The sequence below is a fragment of the Schistocerca piceifrons genome, chromosome 5 (assembly GCF_021461385.2).
Source record: "Schistocerca piceifrons isolate TAMUIC-IGC-003096 chromosome 5, iqSchPice1.1, whole genome shotgun sequence".
Classification (NCBI taxonomy): Eukaryota; Metazoa; Arthropoda; class Insecta; order Orthoptera; family Acrididae; genus Schistocerca; species Schistocerca piceifrons.
Window position 1 is genome coordinate 124508735 of NC_060142.1, and position 24533 is coordinate 124533267.

The window sequence follows — 24533 nt, forward strand, 5'->3', positions numbered from 1 at the left end:
TGTTGAAGAGTAGAGTTTGACAAGACTAAAGAAGTGAAGCATTCAGTCCATTTTGGAAGAACCATCTCAGCATTTGCCCAGAGCAGTTGAGGAAAACCAAAGAAAAATTAAAACAACAGGTTATGTGTTTGAGACCCTTCCATAATACATGAATTCTACCACTTTGACCAACTGCTGCAGATGCATTGTGTCTTTGGGAAAAGCGATTCTACAGGCTATTTTGTTGATGACTTCAGGGAAGACACATAGAGACATACAGTGAACAAATTGCTGTCTGCGAGTGTTCTCTTGTGTTACTTTTGTAACCCTACCTGATACCGACTTCATAACATCACATTACCTCTGCTTTAATCCACAATTTTTGTTGTACTGTTGCTTCTAAATGTCAGTTAAGTGTCGGCAGATGTCTGTCACTGTGTGGAATCCATGTTAAATTGTAGTTCTTGTGTCTGATATGAATTTGGATTTCTCGCCAAATCGATATGAAATCTCAGATACTGCGGTTTGCAAGTAAAACCTATTCTTTGTGGTTCCACAGACAACACAAGCAGAGGGGACAATGAATGTATCCTCTAGAGAAGTTCTGCACTAAAATACACATGCAGGATCACATACAGCCACTGTGTGTGAGGGCACATTGCTTGTAAACTTCGTTTTAATTATGTAATTTTTTTGAAATCTGTCATTTAGTTAGTTGTTAAGTGGCTTTTAAGCATGTTGAAAGTTTTGTTTGCATAGTTAATAAAACTACAGTAACATATATTGGTATTATTCCAGATGCCCGGTGTCATGTCAAATCAGCATAGCAGGCTTAGTTTAAATAAGAGGCCATTTAGCTTTTTAGGAAATGATCCTCAGGTTAAGAAGGATTTTGGCACTAATTCTAAGAAGCCAAGGTTAGATATTACCTTGACTCCGAGTTGCAGCACAAAACCACCTCTGGATGAATCTTCTTTCAACGCATCAAGTACTGATCCCTATGATGATGTCTGGGATGAAGATTTATCAGAAGATGTTGTTGAAGAATGTTTTCTTCTTGCTACACAAGCTTCCCAATCATGTGCTGAGGTTAGCACTGTAAATAACTTTATTTTCATTATGTTACAGTGTATGATTATAATTCAACATAATTATGTAATATTTCCTAAAACTGTAAATGATGTTACGATTTCATCAGTTTTTCTCATTTCTGAAACATCCATATCTGTTTGTGTATGAAAACCAATTTTAATGGCATTTGTAATGCTGATTTTATACATAATAATCTGACAGCATTTATAAATCCGACAAAAGGTAAACCAATTTTTTTCCCTTTCTTTCCTTGTATGTTAGACTTTTTCATTTGCCATTTGGTGTTTCATAGGCTTTTTGGCATTGTTATATTAAAATATTTTGGTTAAAGTGTGCACATTATTGTTAAAAATAATGTAATCTGGTACACAGTATTTTTTACCCTCCCTTTAGGAAACTCGAGATGCAAATGTTGTTAAAAGCAAGAATAAGTACAACGAGAAAAATGTCAACAGTTTTGAGACTCCTGCTTTCCTACAGCCTCCTGCAGGAAGCTTCAGTTTTAGAACTAGTAATAACCAGCCAAAGAGTGTCACGAAACAGTCAACAAATGTTGAAAACTCGAAGTTTAAAGTTCCAACCACTTTCCAGACTTCAAAATTACCACCTCAGGTGCAAAAATTCCAGCCAAAGAAGCCTTCAAACTTAGTAGCAACAACTGAAAAACCTGCTGTTGTATTTCCTATCAGTTCTGTCCCTGTAGGTGAAGCTAAAGCATCAAACAAGGGCTTTAGCACCACTAAACCTCCAGGTATGTACAACATACGTAAGTTGATACATTTTGTGCATAATATTATCTTGCACTTCATTTATCTTACTGTGTATGTCTTTTTGTAGTTGCTGTAAAGGAGGATCTAAGTTCCACAGAAGCTAATGGCTTAAGAAACTTAAAAGAAGAAAATGAAAGACTTCAAGATACTCTCCTTTCTAAAGAAGGCGAAGTAAGTCTCTTTTTTTCCATTCTCTTCCTCACTTATTATGTGTACCAGCATCTCCAGTAATCACGTACAATAATTACAACTATTGCTAAGAATAATTATCATTCAATTTGTTTGCAAGATATGGTTTTAATCATTCTGCATATTATTACCTCCCTTGATAGCACAACTTTTAGGTAGTTCTTTAGTACCTCAGATTTTTATTTTCATATCTGCTGCTCTTGACAGCTTTCATCATACATTGCCTTGATTCAGGTAAAAAATTATGATATTACATATTTCATTTGTGTCATTAAATTAAAATCTAATATATACAGATATAAGTATCTAAAAATTATTGTGAAGAAAAGCTGAGGTCCGAGTTTCAGATGAGACGCATAGTGAAATAATTTTCTGGCAAAATGGTACCGATAGAATGGAAAAGATCGTGGAACACATATTGAACTATTAGAGCTTAGTTAATATGGTAATAAGATAAGATAGACAAGGTAGAAATTTTAGACAAAGATTGAGGTTTGTGTTTGTTTACTGTAAGGCCTATTTATTGGACAGTACTCACCACATTCATAAGCTGTCTTGAAACTTCATGCGCTTCTTGGTTAATGTTAAAAATACTGCAGTCTAAACAGTGTAGCAACTTTGAAATGAGAGTCCCATGAATTGCGTATCCTCACTCACAGGCCAGTTATCACTTTCAGCACCACAACAATATGTGTTCTTTGAGTACTTCAGTAACTATCCTTAGGCATGATGATGTAACAGTGAATGAATAATTCATTATTTGTGCCTGGGTCATGACAAGACGCTGAATTTTTTGCAGGGTTAGCAATGTGCTAAGATTGTGAACAGGTGCTAGACAGCCAGAACATTTTGTATTGTGTGAACTCTGCAGTATGTGAGAAGTTTCAGTTGTAATTTGGATTTCCCAGGCGTACAGGGCTCTAATCCATACAGTCCCCCCCTCCCCCCACCCCTCCAATGCTGCCAGCAACTTGTTCAAACTATCTGTACCGATAAAAGGAATGTCCTGATCAGACTTCATCTAAACTGTATACTGTAACCTATGCAGCATATAAAAATGTACACTTTGATTACTGGCTCTAGTTTTTATCAACACTGAATGTAAATACATGACCTTGTCACCACCAGCAAGAGAGAAGACATAAAGTTTTTTATGCTAATGTATAGATACATTCTGGAAATGAGCAGTGTACAACAATACAGATACCAACATGGTATTCTTGTAACTTCCTGGCAGATTAAAACTGTGTGCCGGATCGAGACTCAAACTTGGGATTTTTGCCTTTCGCGGGCAAGTGCTCTACCATCTGAGCTACACAAGCATGACTCACGACCCGTCCTCGCAGCTTCAGTTCTGCCAGTATCTCGTCTCCAACCTTCCAAACTTCACAGAAGCTCTTCTGCGAACCTTGCTAGAACACTTGCCCGCGAAATGCAAAGGTCCCGAGTTCGAGTCTCTGTCCGGCACACAGTTTTAATCTGCCATGAAGTTTCATATTGGTGCACATTTAGCTGCAGAATGAAAATCTCAGCATGGTATTTTTGTTCTTGCCAAACCTCTCTCATGCAGGTCTAGTGTGATGTTTACAGTAACTGTAGTGGTAAGAACTTTCCTACCAATTTCACTGAAGTGTAGGGATATGAACTTCACCCTTGACAGAATTCCACTGAGAGATATGGTGAGTGAGGTGGCTGTGTGTAGATATCCACAGCCAATGTGCGACCCGAATGTTGTTTGATTGGAATTCTTCTAAAGCTATAGCCAATTCTGAGTCTAATATATAGATGTAATATGTAATACTGGATTCCTTATGCCGTCCGAACCGACATCCGCTTTTTATTTAATGGTGTTGACAGGTAGTCCCTTCCCCTTATAAAGGCACTCGGAATACTCTTTCCTCTGTGTATGATAGTGGAGTCCCTTTTCAACTTCTGATGTTGATACTTTACCTTGTAAATTCTCTGAAAGTTACTTATGTGTATGATAGTGGAGTCCCTTTTCAACTTCTGATGTTGATACTTTACCTTGTAAATTCTCTGAAAGTTACTTTGACCTCCTTATGCAGAATCTGTCCTCCCAAAGACCTTTTCTTTTTCAATTCCTTTAAATTTTTCCTGCAGCCATTTTGCTTTAGCTCCTTTTAGGTTTCATTAATAAGTGACTTATATTGCTACCCTCCTTTCTTTTCTTGGATATTTTGATACCTTGTATTGCCAAAAAATTAAAGTATTTCTTTTGTTATCCATCATTTTGTTATGGTTACTTTTCTTACATCTGTATTTGTGTATGATTTCCATTTGAGAGATTTCCATTCTTTCTCATCTGGTCCAGCTACTCTATAATGTAAATGAATATAATAGAGGGAAACATTCCACATGGGAAAAATATATCTAAAAGCAAAGATGATGTGACTTACCAAACGAAAGCGCTGGCAGGTTGATAGACACACAAATAAACACAAACATACACACAAAATTCAAGCTTTTGTAACCAACGGTTGCTTCATCAGGAAAGAGGGAAGGAGAGGGAAAGCCGAAAGGATGTGGGTTTTAAGGGAGAGGGTAAGGAGTCATTCCAATCCCGGGAGCGGAAAGACTTACCATAGGGGGAAAAAAGGACAGGTATACACTCGCGCGCGCACACACACACACACACCTATCCATCCGCACATACACAGACACAAGCAGACATTTTCTGCCTTCATTTCTTCTTTCATCACATTAAACCTTTTATTGGAATTACTACTTTCCATTGCTTTTCATAGATTGTTTTTGTCAAGAAAACTAATGGATTTGCTTCTTGAGAGTGGTGAGGCTGGTACCCTAATTCGTAGTCACTAAATTTTAAAGGGGGATGGATTTCACGAACTGGACATCGATTTGGTAACTCATTTGAATATTCTTGGTGACTAGTTTCAATCTAATCAACAGTAGATTCACTTTTCTCTCCTGTTTCTTCAGGTATGGAATTAAATTCCAAATCAATCAAATTTTCAGTTGTGCATAGCATTTCTGGTTGAAAATCAACATTGTGTTATTTCATCACACGATGTTTTGATGGAATCCACACTTTGCAACAATCTTTGTCATTCACATAGTCAATGAAATGGCCAGGCGTAGCCTCGTCTTCAAACTTAGACTGGAATTTCTTTGGTGGGAAATAAACGTAGCATTTTGATCCAAAAATGCGTAGATAGCTAAAACTGTCAAACACTTTGCTAGGTCACAATTTGAAAGGTGTTTCACCTTCAACACTTGACACTTCCCAATACAATTGCGTAGAAGAACAGCTGTGTCATATGCATGAGCCCAAAATGATTTAAGTAACTTACTAGACGTTAACATTGAGCAAGCTAATTCAACTATATGTCGATTTGCTTGTTCAGAAACACCATTTTGCTCAGGAGTTTCCGGACACCTAATACGAAACTAAATACCACAATTTTGTAGCACAGCAGCCGCCATGTTACAATTAAGCTCTCCTCCACTGTCTGACTGACATACTTTTACCTTATGACCAACAGCATCACATTCCTTCAAAAATGTTTTCAGATTGGTAGCCACTTCACATTTATTTCGCATGAAATATATCCGAATGAATGAGAATAATCATCTTTGAAATTCACATAGTTAAAAAAAACCATTTATAGAGTCAACAGACATGGGTCCATTAACGCCTGCATTGATCAACTCACCAACAGTTTGTGGATGATCTCTGCAATATCTAAATAGTTCACTGTGGAATTTTCCAAGAGCACATCCATCATAAAACGATGTGGTACCAGGGCACTTCACTGATATACCAAAACAAGAGAGCACATCTCGTACTTGATGTTTATCTTGATGACCAAGTCTCTCATGCCAACATTGTAGTTGTTCTTCTGAAGTTGCTAAGTTAATCATGACTTGTGAATCCAGTGGACAAACTCATCTGTTCATAATGTATACTGAACCAACTAGCCTTCCTGTTGTGACTATTTCACTATGTCGCTGATTGATAACAACTTTGTTATCATAAGTCACAGCTTGATGGACAGAAAAAAGTTGGTGCCTGACATCAGGTACATACCGGACATTTTCAAGCAAAGCAGGTGTCCACCTTTTGCTTATAAATATTTCAATATTAATACTGCCAGTCTCGTGTGCAAAAACAATTTCTTTGCCTGCTGTCTGTAAACATTGTGGAATCATAAACTTTTTGAATGTAGTGAAATTCCTTTTATTTAGTGAAATATGATGTATTGTGCCAAAGTCCATAATCCAAGAATCTGCTCTATCAGATACAGATACATAGGACTTTCTTTCTTCTTTGAGTTACTCCCCTCTGTTGCAATTTTTTTTCTGTTTTTGATGTTGCTCATCCGAGTTTGATTTTGCGTAGAAAGCACCAGCTGCCTGTGTAGCTAGCAAATTCTCAATTGAATGCAAATTCTCAATAATAAGCTTTGTCGTTTGCTCGTATTCAGGAACTCAACACCAGGTCAACCTGTAAAACTGATATTCGGTTCCTAATGTTTTGAAAATACTATGGTGGAGCAGCAAAAGGGGCAAAGTTGCATTTGGATTCACTTTGTTCATTTCACTGCACAGGTCATGGAAAATGTTCGCAAATTGCAATGTGTGTTTTGTTATAGATGTGAAGTCATCTTTTAATGTTTCAACTGACGTGTACCATCTATAATCGAATAAAGAGAATGTCCCTTTAAACAAAGTTTCAATGTTTCCCACTGATCTTCACTTGATAATTTGCAAATGTTTGTGCGACTACTATCATCACTCAACTCAAGTGTTGTGTCTGCCATTGCAAAAATTTTGCAGTCTCACGAATAGCCTAATAAATGGAAAAATAGTCTGGCGAACAAATACTGTAATTCTCAGAACCTGAGGTGCTCAAACCTGGGCCCATAATCTGTTGTGGGTGAACTTAGGATATAATTTTATAGCAAGAACACAACTCTTTTATGAATAGTGATCTTCTTCCTTTAATATCTGAAAGATGACTCATAGCAGCAACAAAAATTTCATAGAGTAAAAGCATGGAAAATAAACTCTTACGGGCAAAGAAATTTACACAACACAAAACCAAGTGCCACCTTAGGAGAGAAGAGGAAACACAAAGTTCTGATTTATTTACTTTAACAGGGTATACTTCCAGTAGAGTATCTGATTTCCAAATCTCTTTCTTGCCATAAAGTAACTCAGATGGTAATTTTTTATGCTTTTTTTCCAGCTACACCTCCTTCTCTTGTGATTTTTAAATATTATGTTTGCTATTACTAGCTAAAATTTACTGCCAACCCCATGAACTCTTTCTCCTCTCTCACTCCTGTTGCCGAACCTTTCCTGTAACTCCACCTTCTGTACCTTACCCTGCTATAGTGTTCCATTCCCTCATAATTATTAGATTTTCATCTCCCTTTACTTGCTGGATTACCTCTTCAGTTCCCTTGGTGAGACCAAGTTGGAAGTTAGGAATTCATCATGCTCGTTCTGCACTGCTCTCAGCCAGTGCACCCACTGATCTTCTCCCCTTCTCTGCTCCTCTCCTTTTCCACTCCCATTCCCGCCCCCTTCCTTCCCCCACATCATCCTGATGCTGCACCTGGCAGCCTTCTGCTAGCTCTCTCACTTTCCTGCCCCACTCTGGATTGGAGCTTTCATTCAATGCAACAGTTGCAGTCACTGAGAGTGACCAGAGATAGAAGTCATGTGTGCATGATGAGTATCTGCTTGTGGGAATGTGCGTGTGTGTGTGTGTGTGTGTGTGTGTGTGTGTGTGTGTGTGTGTGTTATTTTCTGAAGTAGTCTTTTCCTGAAAGCTCAATGTGTAATACTTTTATCATTGTGCCAGTCTGCAACTCGGCTTGTCTTTTTTATGGTGAGTAGCAATCTATCGTTTTCATAATATTGCCCCTATTCTTGTGGATAGACATCTTTATCTTCTTTCCATCTCACTTCACTGGCCCCCACCACTCGCAGTGTCAGCTTTTGTATTTCTGTTTTCAAATTTGCTTGCATCCCTGTCACAGTTAGATACTGAGCATTCCACACTCCCACTCATAGATTGTTACCTTTTAGTTAATTATTCGGTCTTTACCTCATGGTCATATCCCCCTTGGCAGTCCCCTCCTTAAGTCTGAATGAGGCAGTAATACAGAATATTCTGTTAAAGGGGAGACTGCCATGATTGTTTTCCAGTTAGAAGCTTTATTTCCTATGAATACACTTTCCTTGCCTTTAATGCACTAATTCCTTCATTTACCTTTTGCATCTCAGTACCATTGATCAGGTCTGCTGTTGCCACATTCTGAAGAGAATTTTCCACCATGAGGACAAGAGAATGTTCTGATCTATTTTGGCTGCTCTTCTGTCCTCTTGTTAGAAGGCCATCGGCAAATGCAAATAACTAGGCTACATGCTTAATATATATAAGAAAATGCAACCGCCCTAAGATAGTATCTTCTAGGAGACCAGAACCACTACCAAGATGATGTCTCACGTTTCGCTCATTTCTTTCACATTGTGCAGGTACTAGATTTAGAGGACAATTCTGACAATAAAACATTTAAAAATGTCATTATTTTGTGTTTACATGATCCTATGAAAATCACAGTTGGACGAAAGTTTATGGCAGCATAAAATTGATAGTACCCTGTTTGAGAATAATCTGTGCTGTCTGATGTCTTAAGTTCTTTTACCTTTTAATGCGTCAACCTCTTGATATCTGTAATTCAAAACATAATAATATGAATGTTCTTTACAGAATATATTTAGTTCTTGCTGTTTGATTCTTCTTCACATTAATATAATGCGGTCTCTTACATTTCTTATGCTGTTGTACATGTCTCGCTGTAGTGACTCCTTGTTTCCTGGTTTAAAGACTGTGAAACAGTTAATTATTACCACTTCATAGAAATTTTCTACCTTTTCTAGCTGGAGCAGAAGGAATAAACTACACAGGCAAAAAGAAATTGCACTTCCAAAAAATAATTAATGTAGAGTAATGAAATTTTGGGAATGCATTTGTCTAGGTAATGCATTTAAGTGATGAACATTGCAAGATCATAGGGTAATGTAAGCATGAGATATGCCATTGCAAACGTGAACTGCTGGTAAATTAATAACTGGTGTAACTGCCAGACTGTTGAATGCAAACATGCATGCATTGTGTTGTATAGGTACTGGGTCACGTCAGTTTGTAGGATGGAGTTCCAGGTATGTTGCACTTGGTCAGTCAATACAGATACCATTAATGGTGCTTGTGGATCTTGCTGGATTTGTCATCTGATTATGTCCTATGTGTGGTAGTTTGAAGACAGATCCGGTGATCGAGTAGCCAAGGCAACACATCAGCATTCTGTAGATTACATTGGGTTACAACAGCAGTTTGTGAGTGAGTGTTACGCTGTTGGAAAACACGCCCCTGGAATACTGTTCATGAATGGCATCACAACAGGTAGAATCACCAGACTGACATAAAGTTTTGCAGTCAGGGCGTGTAGGATAACCACAATAGTGCTCCTGCTGTCATACAAAATCACACCCCGGACCGTAACTCCAGGTGCAGGTTCTGTGTGTCTAGCACACAGGTAGGTTGGTTGCCGGCCCTCAACTGGTCTCGTCCTAACCAACACACAGCCATCAATGGGACCGAGACAGAACCAACTTTCATCAGAAAATGTTACAAACTTCTACCCTGCCCTGCAATGAGCTCTCGTTTGACACCACTGAAGTCTCAAAGGATGGTTGTTTGGGGTCGGTGGAATGCACACTACAGGGCATCTGGCTCAGAGCTATCCGTAAAGTAACCAGTTTGTAACAGTTAGTTGTGCCATTGTGGTGCCAACTGCTGCTCAAATTGCTGATGCATATGGAGTACGATGTGCTAGAGCCACATGCCGAACATGATGGTCTTACCTATCAGTAGTGCCAAGTGACTTGCTGGAGCTGTCTTTTGTGACCACTGCTGCCAGCAATCATGTTCAGTGTGTACATTCCTGCCAAGTCTTTCTGCAGTATTGCAGAAGGAACATCCAGCTTCTTGTAGCTCTATTACACAACCTCATTCAAAGTCAGTGAGGTATTTATAATGACATCTTTTTCACCTTAAAAGCATTCTTGACTGACATACTCGCCATGTCCAATCTGAAAGGTAAGTAATGCTCATGACCATTACAGCATGTGTTTAATGCACACCTGATTTGCATCCCCATAATGGCACTGCTAGCGCCACTCTAATGTGACTGGTGCGAGTTTTGAATAGACATGATCTTTCAGATGTAGAAACACTTCTACCAATCTTAGTTTATGTTGCACAGTTCCTTTGTGGTGTTGTGATTTTTTTGTCATTATATTAATGCATAACCTTCAGTTTGAGAAAAATCAACTGTTGAATGTACTTCATTTAATGTACTCTCTATTTTTATACAATTTTTAATTTTTGTTTGCTAAGCACACACAGTAAAGAATGAGTATCTTGGTATGAAAGTTTAATCCTTCTGTCAGTACAAAATAATAATTCACTTTACAGGTATCTTTGCTTCGGTCTCAGATCAAAAAGTTGCAAATGCAGCTTGAATCCCAGCACCAAGAAAGTGCACGAGAAGCAGAGCTTCAAGTAAAAAGATTTAGTGAACAAATTGAAACGTACAAGAAAGAACTGGAGATTACCAAAACAGAACTACAGTTTAAGGTATTGGAATGTTTATTTGTAATTAAACCTTCAGATCTTCTATTTCATGATGTAGTAGATTGTTCTCTTCAGTTGCCATAGTACAATACTTTTTGTGCATTAATTATTTTAGTTGTCAATTCAGCCTCCTGTTTTAGATGTTCTTTAGTTCTTTACCAAGAGTTCAAAGAGAGTGGATTTGAATTAAAATAACTGCTGCAGAAACAAGCAAGGAGGAAATTCAGTTGCAGGCTTTATTGTAAACAAAAATATTAAAAACAATACTCATGTACCGCTAAGGAGGTAGAAGATCTATAAAGAGTTTCAGAAGGTGTTAAATAACAGAAAATTCTGCCAGAAAATTGTAAAGGAAGATTTATACATGGGACTATACTTCAATTAAAATAACACTGTGATTCACATATGTCACTGGTGGTGTATGGAGTTGCAGGCTCGTACACAACAAGCCATGTGCTCACACAATCAAGAGATGCATGCATTGGTGGGGGGAAGCATATACCCTCTGCAGCCTGTTTCACCTGACCCCTTTCCACTCCTTGGAGCCTGTGTCACCAGATTACGTGGGCTTGCAGAACAGGCAACACAACAAGCATGCGGGGTCCAAGAAGCAGCTGATTTGCTGATGCCCAGTTCCTACCACTCAACTCACTGAAACATCAGTCACGAAGTTATTTTAATCAAAGTATAAGACAAAAACCTAATGAATGACTCTATGGGAAACTTGAGGTATGACCCCAGAAATTTCATAAATTGTTAGAATTTACCAAGAACACAATTTATATAGCAGATACAAATACCGTTACATCAGGTTAAATGAAGGTTGCTTGGCTTCGGGTAGATAACTGTTATAAGTTGCAGAATTTAAATGAAATAGTTAAAAATACAGTATGTATAAAGGCATTGAAAGACATAGTGCACGTATGAGGCACTGTGAACCATAAGAGCTTAAAGCACACCATCATAAATATTGAAATAGTAGCATGTTTCATCTGTAGATCATATGGTGAACAAGCTTTATCTGTGCTGTAGGCCCACATTATATAAACATTCACAAAAATCTCTCTCACTGATTTCTCTTATACTCACTTCCACACAGGCACAAAGCATAATTTTGTTGATACTATCTGAAAGATTAAAACTATGCGCCAAACTCAGACTTGAACTCAGGAACATTGCCTTTCGTGGGCAAGTGCTCTTCCACTGAGCTACCCAAGCACGACTCATGACACCTTGAAAGGCAAAGGCCGCAGGTTCAAGTCTCAGTCCAGTACACCAATTTTAATCTGCAAGGAATTTTCATATCAGTGCACATTGCACTGCAGAATGAAAATTTCATTCTGGAAATATTGTCCAGACTGTGGCTAAGCCATTTCCCCACAATATCCTTCCTTCCATGGGTGCTAGTCCTGCAAATTTCAGAAGAAAACTTCTGTATAGTTTGGAAGGTAGAAGATGCACTGGCAGAAGTAAAGCTGTGGGAACGGGTCGTGAATCGTGCTTGGGTAGCTCAGTTGGTAGAGCACTTGCCTGTGAAAGGCAAAGGTCCCTAATTCGAGTCTTGGTCCAGCACACAGTTTTAATCTGCCAGAAAGATTCACCTATAATTTTGTTGCTCTGCACTGCTAATGGTTATCTAGCATTGTCAACGTAATTTAGTGTCCACATCATGTCCGTCGTAGTACTTCGTAATTGGGGTAATTGCCTGTACTGTTTGTTTTCGGTGGCTCTGTAGATGGAAGTTACAACTTTTAATAGTGAAATGCTGCAAAATAAAGGCGAATAACATGTAAGGGATGAGAAGCAATTTAAAAAATGTCAGAGGGAGATAACACGAATTTTTTGTTCCTGACCACACTTCTCTCCCATATTATGCTGACTTCAGATAAATCGAAAAAGTAAAGAGGACAATTGTTTCACTTTTCTCACCTGATGGTTGGTGTCAAGCTATGTAGGAAGCAAGGCTAGCTACACCTTTTTATAGTATGTAAAATGGATGCTGAGGATTTCAGGAACTTAAAAGAGTCTTCCCGACCCCACTACCAGACGTTGATGCCCATAATAACAATGTACATCTCAGAAATTTTACAATTTGAAGCTTTCAGCAGGTTGCCAGGAACAGTTGTTTAGTATAATATATTCTCCATTGTACTCTTGGGAGACCAGTATTTTCTGCAAGTCGCATGGAGGGAGGTGGCAGTTTGTCATTTCCCCACAGCCTGTAGATGTCTTGCAAAACCTAGTGCCCAAATATGTTGATGGAAGGCAAATATCAACCTTGAAACACGTAACTGTAATGAAACTACTAAATTTCATGCCTGAAGTGGACAGACAGTTTTATCCTAACCTCATGCCACAGAATGTGCTTAATGAAAATGATATCAATGAGGACCATGAAGTGTTGGAATAGGTAATAATTGTGCATATGGTGCATTTAGTATCTGTTCTTTATGTTCTGATTCTAGTTTCACATTAATTACAATCTTTACAACTGTCAAAAGGACACTGTTGTCAACAGCCTATATACAAACATTTTGTGAATTAACATTAATAATAACAACAATCCTAAATGATAATTAAGATTTTCATAGAAAATATAGGATGTTAAGACGTGTTTAAAAAACAAGTAAAACTTATGAGACTGGTGATTTGCATATAAATTTTATTTTCACAAACATTTATTTTTCTCAAAACTTCATCTTTGTGCGTTGGGTCCTTATGGTTCTCAATGCCTCATATATATGCACATATCAAAGTAGCCGTCTCTTATACATGTACACATTATCTTATACACTTTTTTTATTAGTGATTAATGCACAATTGACAATCAATTACACAGTGAAGCACACTGTCTCAGCTTCTTTTAACCTGATGTAATGGTGTGTTAAGGAGGATGGAACATAAACATCCACAACATCAGGAAGGTAAGGAACTGTTCAAGTCCAGAGCGTTCTTTCCATATGTCGGCAGACTTTCATCTAAAGTAGGCAGGAACCTAAGGAAACATCAAATTGAAGTAATCTTCCAGCCACTGGCAAAGATTAGTGCCGTTCTCAGTTCAGTAAAAGATGATTTGGATCTACAGAAGGCTGAGATTTACAAATTTCCTTGCCAGTGTGACAAAGCAAACATAGGTCAGACAATAAGCACAGTATGTGAAAGGTGCATTGAACATGAATGCCATGTCAATTCTTGGATCTTTTTTTCCGTTTGATACTACTTTCTCTGCTGTATTGGCATAATTATAACAATGCTACATTCTGAAACCACATCCCTCTTTCCGTTTTCATAACGTTCTGGACCACTGTGCTGGGCAGCATTCTATGTGCAAGAAACTTACATGATGTGAAGTACAGTATACTGTTTTCTTTACTTTACTTTACTTTGCAGATATCTGAATATTCTGATGTGTGTTGAGGACGATAAAGGCTGAACTCATTCTCAAAATTAAGTGATAAATCATTTAAGCTTGAAGGAAAAAAAGAAATACTGCACAGCTGTTAGAACTAAAGTTGAGAGAGTACAAATCTGCTGAAACCATGAAAGGAAACCAGCCACTGACTCCAATGTGCATGCTACTTTCAACATTAAGTTTTTGTGCTGCACGAAGCTTTCAGATGATGGTTGGCAGTTTGTTCAAACATGTGTAGCAACAGCTTGCAAAGTTGTCCTCAAGGTATTGGCCTGCATTGCTTGCCTGAAGAAAGAATTCTGCAAAATACGCATTGTGGTTTTTATCAAATCTCACATTTTCCTGGTATTTTAGGTGTTGCAGACTGTACCCTGTATCGCCTAGTGGCAATAGTGCAGAGACATTTAGGAATCATCACTGATGGTTTTCATTAAGCATACAAGCAATTTCGGACACTAAACTTAAGCAGACACATTTTAAAATGTGTAAAAGCATCACACATAACTTCAGGACGAAAATTTTTCTACAAAGAAAGCCCAAAACCAACAGAAAATAAGCTAACAGGTGTTCCAATGAAGTGAGTGCATATATTTGCAAAAAAAATGTTATTCCTTTTCCTTGTTATTTGTAGTAACTTCATCAATTTTTTGCGTTCTATTGTGTTATTATATTGGCTTAATATGGTTTACAGAAAAAAATCTTTTTTGTATGGGGAGAAGTTCGGACATTGGTTTCTTTTTTTTGTTTACTTTCCTCCATCTTCATAACACGACATTTTCGATAATAAGTACTGTGGATCAAAGTTCATTGTTATACAATAAAGTGGAGTTCTGAACAGAGTTCAATTTCTGAACTAAAGTCAGAATTGATTGCCACTCAGTGATGTTTATACAACTGGTCCTAAATGTATTATATTACGAATGGAATTGGTTGACTAAAATAAAAATGTAATGGTGGTGTGTCGGACACACAGGTAGTTGATATGGTGGTAGATGGACCAAGGAAGCTCATTGTTGGTTTACAAGAGAAAAAAAATACCAAGGCGATGGCCTGATGGAAGATTGGCAGATGACATTAAAGTGCATTCTGCAGTGAGGGGGAAAGGAAGAGACAGCGGGGTAGGGGTGGAGGAAGGTGCTAGTGCTGCCTGTGGGAGCATGCGGGGACCTCGTGGGAACAGGATAGTGGGCTGCTAGGGATTAGCGAAGGTTGAGGTCAGAGGGGTTACAGGAATGAAGGATATGTTGCAAGGAAAGTTGCCATGTGGTTGTGAAGTAATCATCCTTGAGGTGGAGGATGACATTGAGGCAATTGGCTTTTGAGCTAGGAGGACCAGCGATGTAAATGAGGGAGAAGATGTTGAGATTTGGGAGGAATGTGCATGGTTGTAACCACCCTTGATCCAGGTTATGAAGATGTCGTCAATGAATGTGAACCAGGTGAGAGGGGAAGGGGGGGGGGGGATTTGGTGTGACTAGGAAAGATTCCTCTAGATAGCTCCTGAATTAGTAGGTATTGGATGTTGCCTTGCAGGTGCTCATGTGCCTCAAGGATAGCTACATAAGTAACTCAGTCCATATCACACCTATGAACCACCAACAATACCTCCATTTTGGCAGCTGACAACCACTCCACACCAAGATGTCTCCCCCATACAGACTATCCATCTGTGATCATCGCGTCTGTAGTGATAAAACAGTCTCACTTTAAATATGCCAAGGGTCTCAGCCTTGTCCCATGGCTTGTCTCCTTAGGCACTTACCATCTTCCATATACTCACGGACAAGTCACAAAGGAGCACCTCTCCTCTTGACTCGCGAGCAGACCACATGGCAATAGGTTTTTTTTTTTACATTTTATGTGAAGTCCAGAACTCGAGTATCAATCTGCGAAAGCTGGGGAAGCAACTCCTAAAATTCTCAAGAAAATCGACTTTGAAGTTTTCTGAGGGTTTTCAGTTCCCTAAAGTAAGTCAGACATTTCATCAGTGTGTGTGACATTCTGGTAGATTGCTCACGTTTCACGTGTGTGGCCCAGGTTTGATTTCCAGCCAATGCAAAATTTTAGATGGAGGTAGATTTCTATGAGCATTTCCATGAAGCGTAAAATACCTCAGGATAGAAAAAATTGGTAGTACTAGAGGCTAATAATAGATCAGTTGCTGGTTTGATTCCTGTTTCGGTCCCTTTTTTTCTCTCTTCATCAAATCTATGCCAATTAACATGCATCTAATTGTCATTTTTTATGAAAAGTGCAGGCCTTCTTCTTTCTAATTATGTATTGCACAGAAATATCCGTTTCATTGCAAATATAAGTTAATAATTATTGATTTTTTAAAATATTGTTAAAAAGATTGATTAATTTAAGAAATTACAAACTATTTTTTTTCATTTTCATATATTTTATGCGTCATTGAAACGCTCATACAACATGTGCCTTTGTTTAAAAAATTTAAAATGCCCAGGAATCGAACCACAGTCACCCATATGGGAGCTGAGCATTATGGACAGAGCTAAGTGGCTGAGTGAAAACTCGACTTTGTTTTAGGATATGAAACACACTCAGAACACTTCAAAGTCAGTTTTCTCAAGAATTTTTCGGAGTTGAATCGTTATGCTTTGACTAATTAATATTCCAGTTCTGAACTTCACGCACCATCAGTACATAAAGTACAAAATTCGGATTGCTGTGTGGTTCCTTTGGCAGTACCACACGGGACTGGAGTAGCTGAATAACAGTCTTTACCAAGGTTTTGACTACCTCGCATCGTGCCTTGAAATGAGAAATATCCTCCCCACTGCACTCCCCACCCTTCCATCGTGATGTTCTGCCTCCCGTCCATCCTACACAATATCCTTGTTCTTCCCTTTTCCGTCCGTGTTCCACCTGTGCTCCTAGCATCTTCCCCATGGCTCATATCCCCCAAGAAACATAGGTACAAGACCTTCCCCAAGTATCTTCCTACTGACACCTACTCTAGTCCTGTCAGGCATCTTGTCACGTGTGAAAGCTGTCATTATCTATAAGCTCAGATGCAATCACTGTGTAGCATTCTATGTGGGAAATTCTCTGTCCACATGAATGGCCACTGCCAAAACTGGCCAAGAGACAGCTGGATCACCTATTTGCTGACAGCCAAACCTCCAGATGTTAGACACTTAGATCGGTACCAAACGTTGTGTGTCGATATAGTATCAGCCAAAACACCAATTTAGTTTGTTCCATGTGCTGTCGTACAGTGGAACATGTGTAAATGGTAATTAAAAGTAACACCAGAACTACAGAGTATAGGAAAAGCATGTCTGTGAGCTCTGAACATGAAGATCTCTGGTAGGTGAGTTAGTAGAGTGTCAGATCGCTGTACTAAAGGTCTCAAGTGCCGAGTTCAGAACTCACTGATGACAATTTTTTGTGTAACAGTTTACACGTGAAATTGTTATAAGGGAGAACATTTTTTTCTGATATATAAAAGGACATTGCGGAGTTTGTAGCACTGTTCTTTTGGCAGTCTGCTTTTGCTTCGTTAGTTGAAAGTAGCAAACCCATTGCATACATTTGTATAGATATCACCACACCTTTCTGTGCAAATGTACTCTATAGGTTTGCTACTTTCAGCTAACGAAGCAAAAACAGACTCCCAAAAGAACAGTGTGACAAGCTCCAAAACATGCTTTTACATGTCAGAAAAATGTTTTCCCTTATAACAGTTTCACACATAAACTGCTTAAAAAAAATCGCCTGAGTGAGTTTTGAATTCAGGACCTTTAGTATGATGATCTGACACTTTACCAACTCGTCTGCCAGAGATCTTCACATTCACCACTCACTACTCCGTAGGTCTGGTGTTTCTTTTAATTACCGTTTACACATCTTCTATTGGATGACAGCACATAGCACAAACTAAATCGGTGTTTTGGTTGAGACTATCTCGACACGCAATGTTTGGTTCTGATCTGAGGTTTGGGTGGGAGCACGCCACACAACACAATGTGCCTGACTTTCAGTGACTGCTTTACTGCCTGTGCCATCTGTATTGTTTTCACCAAACCTAGCTTTTCTTAATTATGTGGATGGGAACTCCCATAGCCCACTTGCGCCCACCCCCCTTTCCGGTCTCAATCTTCACAAGAGCCTGTCCTCCACCTGCTTATCCTCTTGCGTGTTCCCACTCCAGACGTACATATGCCTCATAGCCCACCTGCACAGTCCTTTCCACTTCATTACTCCTTCCCTCCCTGCCTCCAGATTCTGCATCTAGCTGCCCACTGCCCTCTACCTGGTCCTTGCCACGTCCCTGCACACTGCACCACACAGGTAGCATTAGCATTGTCCCCCACCCCTAGGTTGCTTTCCATCACCTCTGTGCACTGTCTCTTCAGTATCCCCACGATGACATTGGCCGTATCTGTGTGACATACGCAATTATAAGTTTTGTTTGGGGGAGGGGGGGGGGGAATATTTTTGTCTTGGCTGCCTCTGACGGGGGACTTGGTCCATTAGCTAAATAATATCAATCTTCTTTACTATGTCTCTCTGCCACTCAAAACCTTCACTATGTGGTGAGTAGAAAATCCATCCTTTTTGTAATGTCAATCCATTGTTTGACAGAAAGACATTTATGTGAGATACTCTTAATGTAAAATATTCCGGAGGTAAAATAGTCCCCCATTCGGATCTCCGGGCGGGGACTACTCAAGAGGATGTCGTTATCAGGAGAAAGAAAACTGGCGTTCTACGGATCGAAGCGTGGAATGTCAGATCCCTTAATCGGGCAGGTAGGTTAGAAAATTTAAAAAGGGAAATGGATAGTTTAAAGTTAGATATAGTGGGAATTAGTGAAGTTCGGTGGCAGGAGGAACAAGACTTCTGTTCAGTGACTACAGGGTTATAAACATAAAGTCAAATAGGGGTAATGCAGGAGTAGGTTTAATAATGAATAGGAAAATAGGAATGCGGGTAAGCTACTACAAACAGCATAGTGAATGCATTATTGTGGCCAAGATAGACACGAAGCCCATGCCTACTACAGTAGTACAAGTTTATATGACAACTAGCTCTGCAGATGACGAAGAAATTGAAGAAATGTATGATGAAATAAAAGAAATTATTCAGATAGTGAAGGGAGACGAAAATTTAATAGTCATGGGTGACTGGAACTGGAGTTTAGGAAAAGGGAGAGAAGGAAACGTAGTAGGTGAATATCGATTGGGGCTAAGAAATGAAAGAGGAAGCCACCTGGTAGAATTTTGCACAGAGCACAACTTAATCATAGCTAACACTTGGTTTAAGAATCATGATAGAAGGTTGTATACATGGAAGAACCCTGGAGATACTAAAAGGTATCAGATAGATTGTATAATGGTAAGACAGAGATTTAGGAACCAGGTTTTAAATTGCAAGACATTTCCAGGGGCAGATGTGGACTCTGACCACAATCTATTGGTTATGACCTGTAGATTAAAACTGAAGAAACTGCAAAAAGGTGGGAATTTAAGGAGATGGGACCTGGATAAACTGAAAGAACCAGAGGTTGTACAGAGTTTCAGGGAGAGCATAAGGGAACAATTGACAGGAATGGAGGAAAGAAATACAGTAGAAGAAGAATGGGTAGCTTTGAGGGATGAAGTAGTGAAGGCAGCAGAGGATCAAGTAGGTAAAAAGACGAGGGCTAGTAGAAATCCTTGGGTAACAGAAGAAATATTGAATTTAATTGATGAAAGGAGAAAATATAAAAATGCAGTAAATGAAGCAGGCAAAAAGGAGTACAAACGTCTCAAAAATGAGATCAACAGGAAGTGCAAAATGGCTAAGCAGCGATGGCTAGAGGACAAATGTAAGGATGTAGAGGCTTATCTCACTAGGGGTAAGATAGATACTGCCTACAGGGAAATTAAAGAGACCTTTGGAGATAAGAGGACCACTTGTATGAACATCAAGAGCTCAGATGGAAACCCAGTTCTAAGCAAAGAAGGGAAAGCAGAAAGGTGGAAGGAATATATAGAGGGTCTATACAAGGGCGATGCACTTGAGGACAATATTATGGAAATGGAAGTGGATGTAGATGAAGACGAAATGGGAGATATGATACTGCGTGAAGAGTTTGACAGAGCACTGAAAGACCTGAGTCGAAACACGGCCCCCGGAGTAGACAACATTCCATTGGAACTACTGACGGCCTTGGGAGAGCCAGTCCTGATAAAACTCTACCATCTGGTGAGCAAGATGTATGAAACAGGCGAAATACCCTCAGACTTCAAGAAGAATATAACAATTCCAATCCCAAAGAAAGCAGGTGTTGACAGATGTGGAAATTACTGAACAATCAGTTTAATAAGTCACAGCTGCAAAATACTAACTCGAATTCTTTACAGACGAATGGAAAAACTAGTAGAAGCCGACCTTGGGGAAGATCAGTTTGAATTCCGTAGAAATACTGGAACACGTGAGGCAATACTGACCTTACGACTTATCTTAGAAGAAAGATTAAGGAAAGGCAAACCTACGTTTCTAGCATTTGTAGACTTAGAGAAAGCTTTTGACAATGTTGACTGGAATACTCTCTTTCAAATTCTAAAGGTGGCAGGGGTAAAATACAGGGAGCGAAAGGCTATTTACAATTTGTACAGAAACCAGATGGCAGTTATAAGAGTCGAGGGACAAGAAAGGGAAGCAGTGGTTGGGAAGGGAGTGAGACAGGGTTGTGGCCTCTCCCCGATGTTATTCAAACTGTAAATTGAGCAAGCAGTAAAGGAAACAAAAGAAAAATTCGGAGTAGGTATTAAAATCCATGGAGAAGAAATAAAAATGTTGAGGTTCGCCGATGACATTGTAATTCTGTCAGAGACAGCAAAGGACTTGGAAGAGCAGTTGAACAGAATGGATGGTGTCTTGAAAGGAGGATATAAGATGAACATCAACAAAAGCAAAACGAGGATAATGGAATGTAGTGAAATTAAGTCGGGTGATGTTGAGGGTATTAGATTAGGAAATGAGACACTTAAAGTAGTAAAGGAGTTTTGCTATTTGGGGAGCAAAATAACTGATGATGGTTGAAGTAGAGAGGATATCAAATGTAGACTGGCAATGGCAAGGAAAGCGTTTCTGAAGAAGAGAAATTTGTTAGCATCGAGTTTAGATTTAAGTGTCAGGAAGTCATTTCTGAAAGTATTTGTATGGAGTGTAGCCATGTATGGAAGTGAAACATGGACGATAAATAGTTTGGACAAGAAGAGAATAGAAGCTTTCGAAATGTGGTGCTACAGAAGAATGCTGAAGATTAGATGGGTAGATCACATAACTAATGAGGAAGTATTGAATAGGATTGGGGAGAAGAGAAGTTTGTGGCACAACTTGACCAGAAGAAGGGATCGCTTGGTAGGACATGTTCTGAGACATCAAGGGATCACCAATTTAGTATTGGAGGGCAGTGTGGAGGGTAAAAATCGTAGGGGGAGACTAAGAGATGAATACACTAAGCAGATTCAGAAGGATGTAGGTTGCTGTAGGTACTGGGAGATGAAGAAGCTTGCACGGGATAGAGTAGCATGGAGAGCTGCATCAAACCAGTCTCAGGACTGAAGACCACAACAACAACAACTCTTAATTTACCTGCAGAATTTTTTTTATCTGAAATATACAATGAACTTACAATAGTAATTGATGATTTTGTTTTTGTCATCAACCTTCCTTCATTGTGTTTATTTTTTTTTAATTAATTTTTGTCCTGTCTCCTTTATGTGACCAGATTATTGAAGCAACAGCGGTGCAGAATCACTCAAAAATCGTTGAATCATCTTCAAAATTAAAACTGGTAGAACCAGAAGCTGCTGTAATGGATACTTCATGTTTTACTGAACATTTACATGCAAAAAGGTTTGTGCATCATATTCAGTTATGAATTAATTTCATTCTGTCATTCAGTATAATGTAGTACCGAGTACTAGATACGTCTGGTGTAACTGTAGCAATTGCACTAATAGTGAAACTGAAAAATGGATGTTGAATATGAAGTTTCAGTTACAAGAGCTCCAAACGAGCAGAATAAAATATAGGTCATGAACAGAGAAAAAGGGTTAGCCTCCCAAAAACTGCTGAGACACAGTGAATTAAGAGAAATTTAATACAAAGAGCTAAGTAAAGAAAAGTAAGGACCATAGATAACAGGGTAGAAACAGAGGAAAACAAGAAAAATATAAGATGAAGAGTACGAAGGTAGGAATTGTTTGTGAAGAGTTATCATGGTAATAACAAAATGAGGGATTTTTAAAGTACATTAGGAATTGGTTTTAAAATTAAAAATACTTGTGGAACATAATGTAAAACAGTAGGTGGTCATATAAAATTTTTTGTGGAGCACCAGTTACCATCTGCAAAGTTAAAGGATATGGATCAGTTAAGATGGCTGTTTAACTATCCCTTTGCACCTTGATGTTGTGTTACAGATGTTGTGCATTTGGAAAATATATGTTTGTTGCTAGTCAGTAATTCATCAGTCCGTCAGCACGACTGAATGCCATGCTAAGGGGCCCAGGTTCGATTCCCAGCTCGGTCAGAGATATTTTTCCGCTCAGGGACTGGATGTTGTGTTGTCTCCATCATTGTCACGTTATTCCCATCGACACGCAAGTCACTGCATTAGCATCAACTCAGGCAGTCGGTGTACCCGACGGGAGGCCCTAGCCACACGACATTTCATTTCAATAACTCATCACAGTATATTTGTAGTACACTGATTTTTAGAGATCCATGCAGATATGAAAAGTGCTATCCATCAGTCCCTTATGCACATCTGCAATTCTTTTATCTGTATCTGCGGATATTAAAATTTTGTGAACTAGTGAACTCATTCAGTATACCAGTATTGTGATGTTAGGCTTGCGCCTGGCCTGTCTACATTCTGTAGACTAAGAATGTAGAGTCCATTCATGAGTACACTTTATTACAACATAATCTGTCATATTCCTGATATGTGCCATAAGTTACAACTTTCTGTCATTACTACTGAAACTGGTGTTCCAAAATTTAGTACATAATATTTATTCAATATAGGGAAGTAAAAAGAAGTGGTGTTACAACTTCCCTGACATGTTTCGTACTATTAAACATTAGCCATTCAGCTTGTTTATCAAATGTAACTTAAATCACCATTGTTAAAGGATGTCAACTTGTTACACTTCTCAATGTAATAAGCGTTGCTTTATGTACTTGTAAATATTTTGAAACATTGATAGCGTGACTGGTTTTATTCTGATCATTATTTATGTTGTAAGTAATACGCAAATGGGAATCAATCCATGAAGTGAAAAGATTCCAATGGGTGGAGTGTCATAGAACAATCTTTGTGCTGCTTTGTGACAGCTTTTTGTAATTGCAAAGTGTTTTCTGCTATTACAAAAGAAACGGTAGTGACTCAGGCATAAGAGAGTTGCTGGTATGACACATAATTGTGATGATGTCAGTGACACACCTACTGTGCCCAAGAGATTGTGCATTCAAGCTGATACAGCAGTATTTCATCTCGAATGAGTGATAATGATGACTTAAACATCATGATTATCAATTGTTTGTAATGCAAAAACTGTAATATTAACACTGTCCTTTCATTTTTAATCACAAAATAATTATTATGGTGGATATTGGCAGATACACTGCAGATTTCTTTGTCATTGCAGCCCTCAATCCGTGATATCAGTATTCCTGCATATTTCTGCATCTGTGCAAGCCTTTAACTATTTTAGTGTTGGAATCTTTCATGAATGATTTTTCCAGATGAGCAACTAGCTTTCCTTTCCTTTGTTTTACTATTATTCCATCTAGGAATTTCCATTGTAGATATAATTGTAAATAAAATCAAGGGAATGAACTGAGTGTGAGATAAACATGTCACGTGGAAATGTAGAGCAGCACTGCAGTCATCTGCATGGATATGTAACTACCTCACATGTTTGACAACTCCAGTGTATATCATTGTGCAGTTTCAGTGATGAGGAGATGTTGAAATCCATAAATTGGGTCTCACATTCACTGATTCTGTGTGTTTATAACCCCACTATGACAACACAAACAAATTTACACAGTACATTGTCATCTTAGAGTAGGCTGTAGTGTGAGTATATTGATAACCTATTCCATGTAGATCTAAGTTCTATTACTTTCTAAACTTTCGATTTAATTGACAAGAATATATATGTTTCAAAGTGGTTGTTGTGTATTCTTGTCATGAATACTTCCGGAGTGGCTGAATTTTTGCTCTCTCTTACCACTGTCACTTGTCAGCTGATTACTGTTTCAGTAACAATATGCAATACATGCAAAGTCCCTCTCAGTATGGTGCTACTTGATCCATAAAGATTGTCATCTTACACCCACTGTTTCTGTTTCTCTTTTTGTGCAACATCTACAA

At 38.6% G+C, this 24533-nt stretch overlaps 1 protein-coding gene across 2 annotated transcripts in view; it reads left to right on the forward strand.

Moving 5' to 3' along the window:
• Positions 1-24533, forward strand: part of LOC124797948 — a 144217-nt gene that overhangs the window by 12171 nt on the left and 107513 nt on the right. For both annotated transcript variants that reach the window (XM_047261093.1, XM_047261092.1), the window contains exons 2-6: positions 778-1068; positions 1465-1822; positions 1909-2012; positions 10561-10722; positions 21876-22003. In XM_047261093.1, the coding sequence (XP_047117049.1) occupies positions 778-1068; positions 1465-1822; positions 1909-2012; positions 10561-10722; positions 21876-22003 (1043 nt within the window). The remainder of the gene's footprint in view (positions 1-777; positions 1069-1464; positions 1823-1908; positions 2013-10560; positions 10723-21875; positions 22004-24533) is intronic.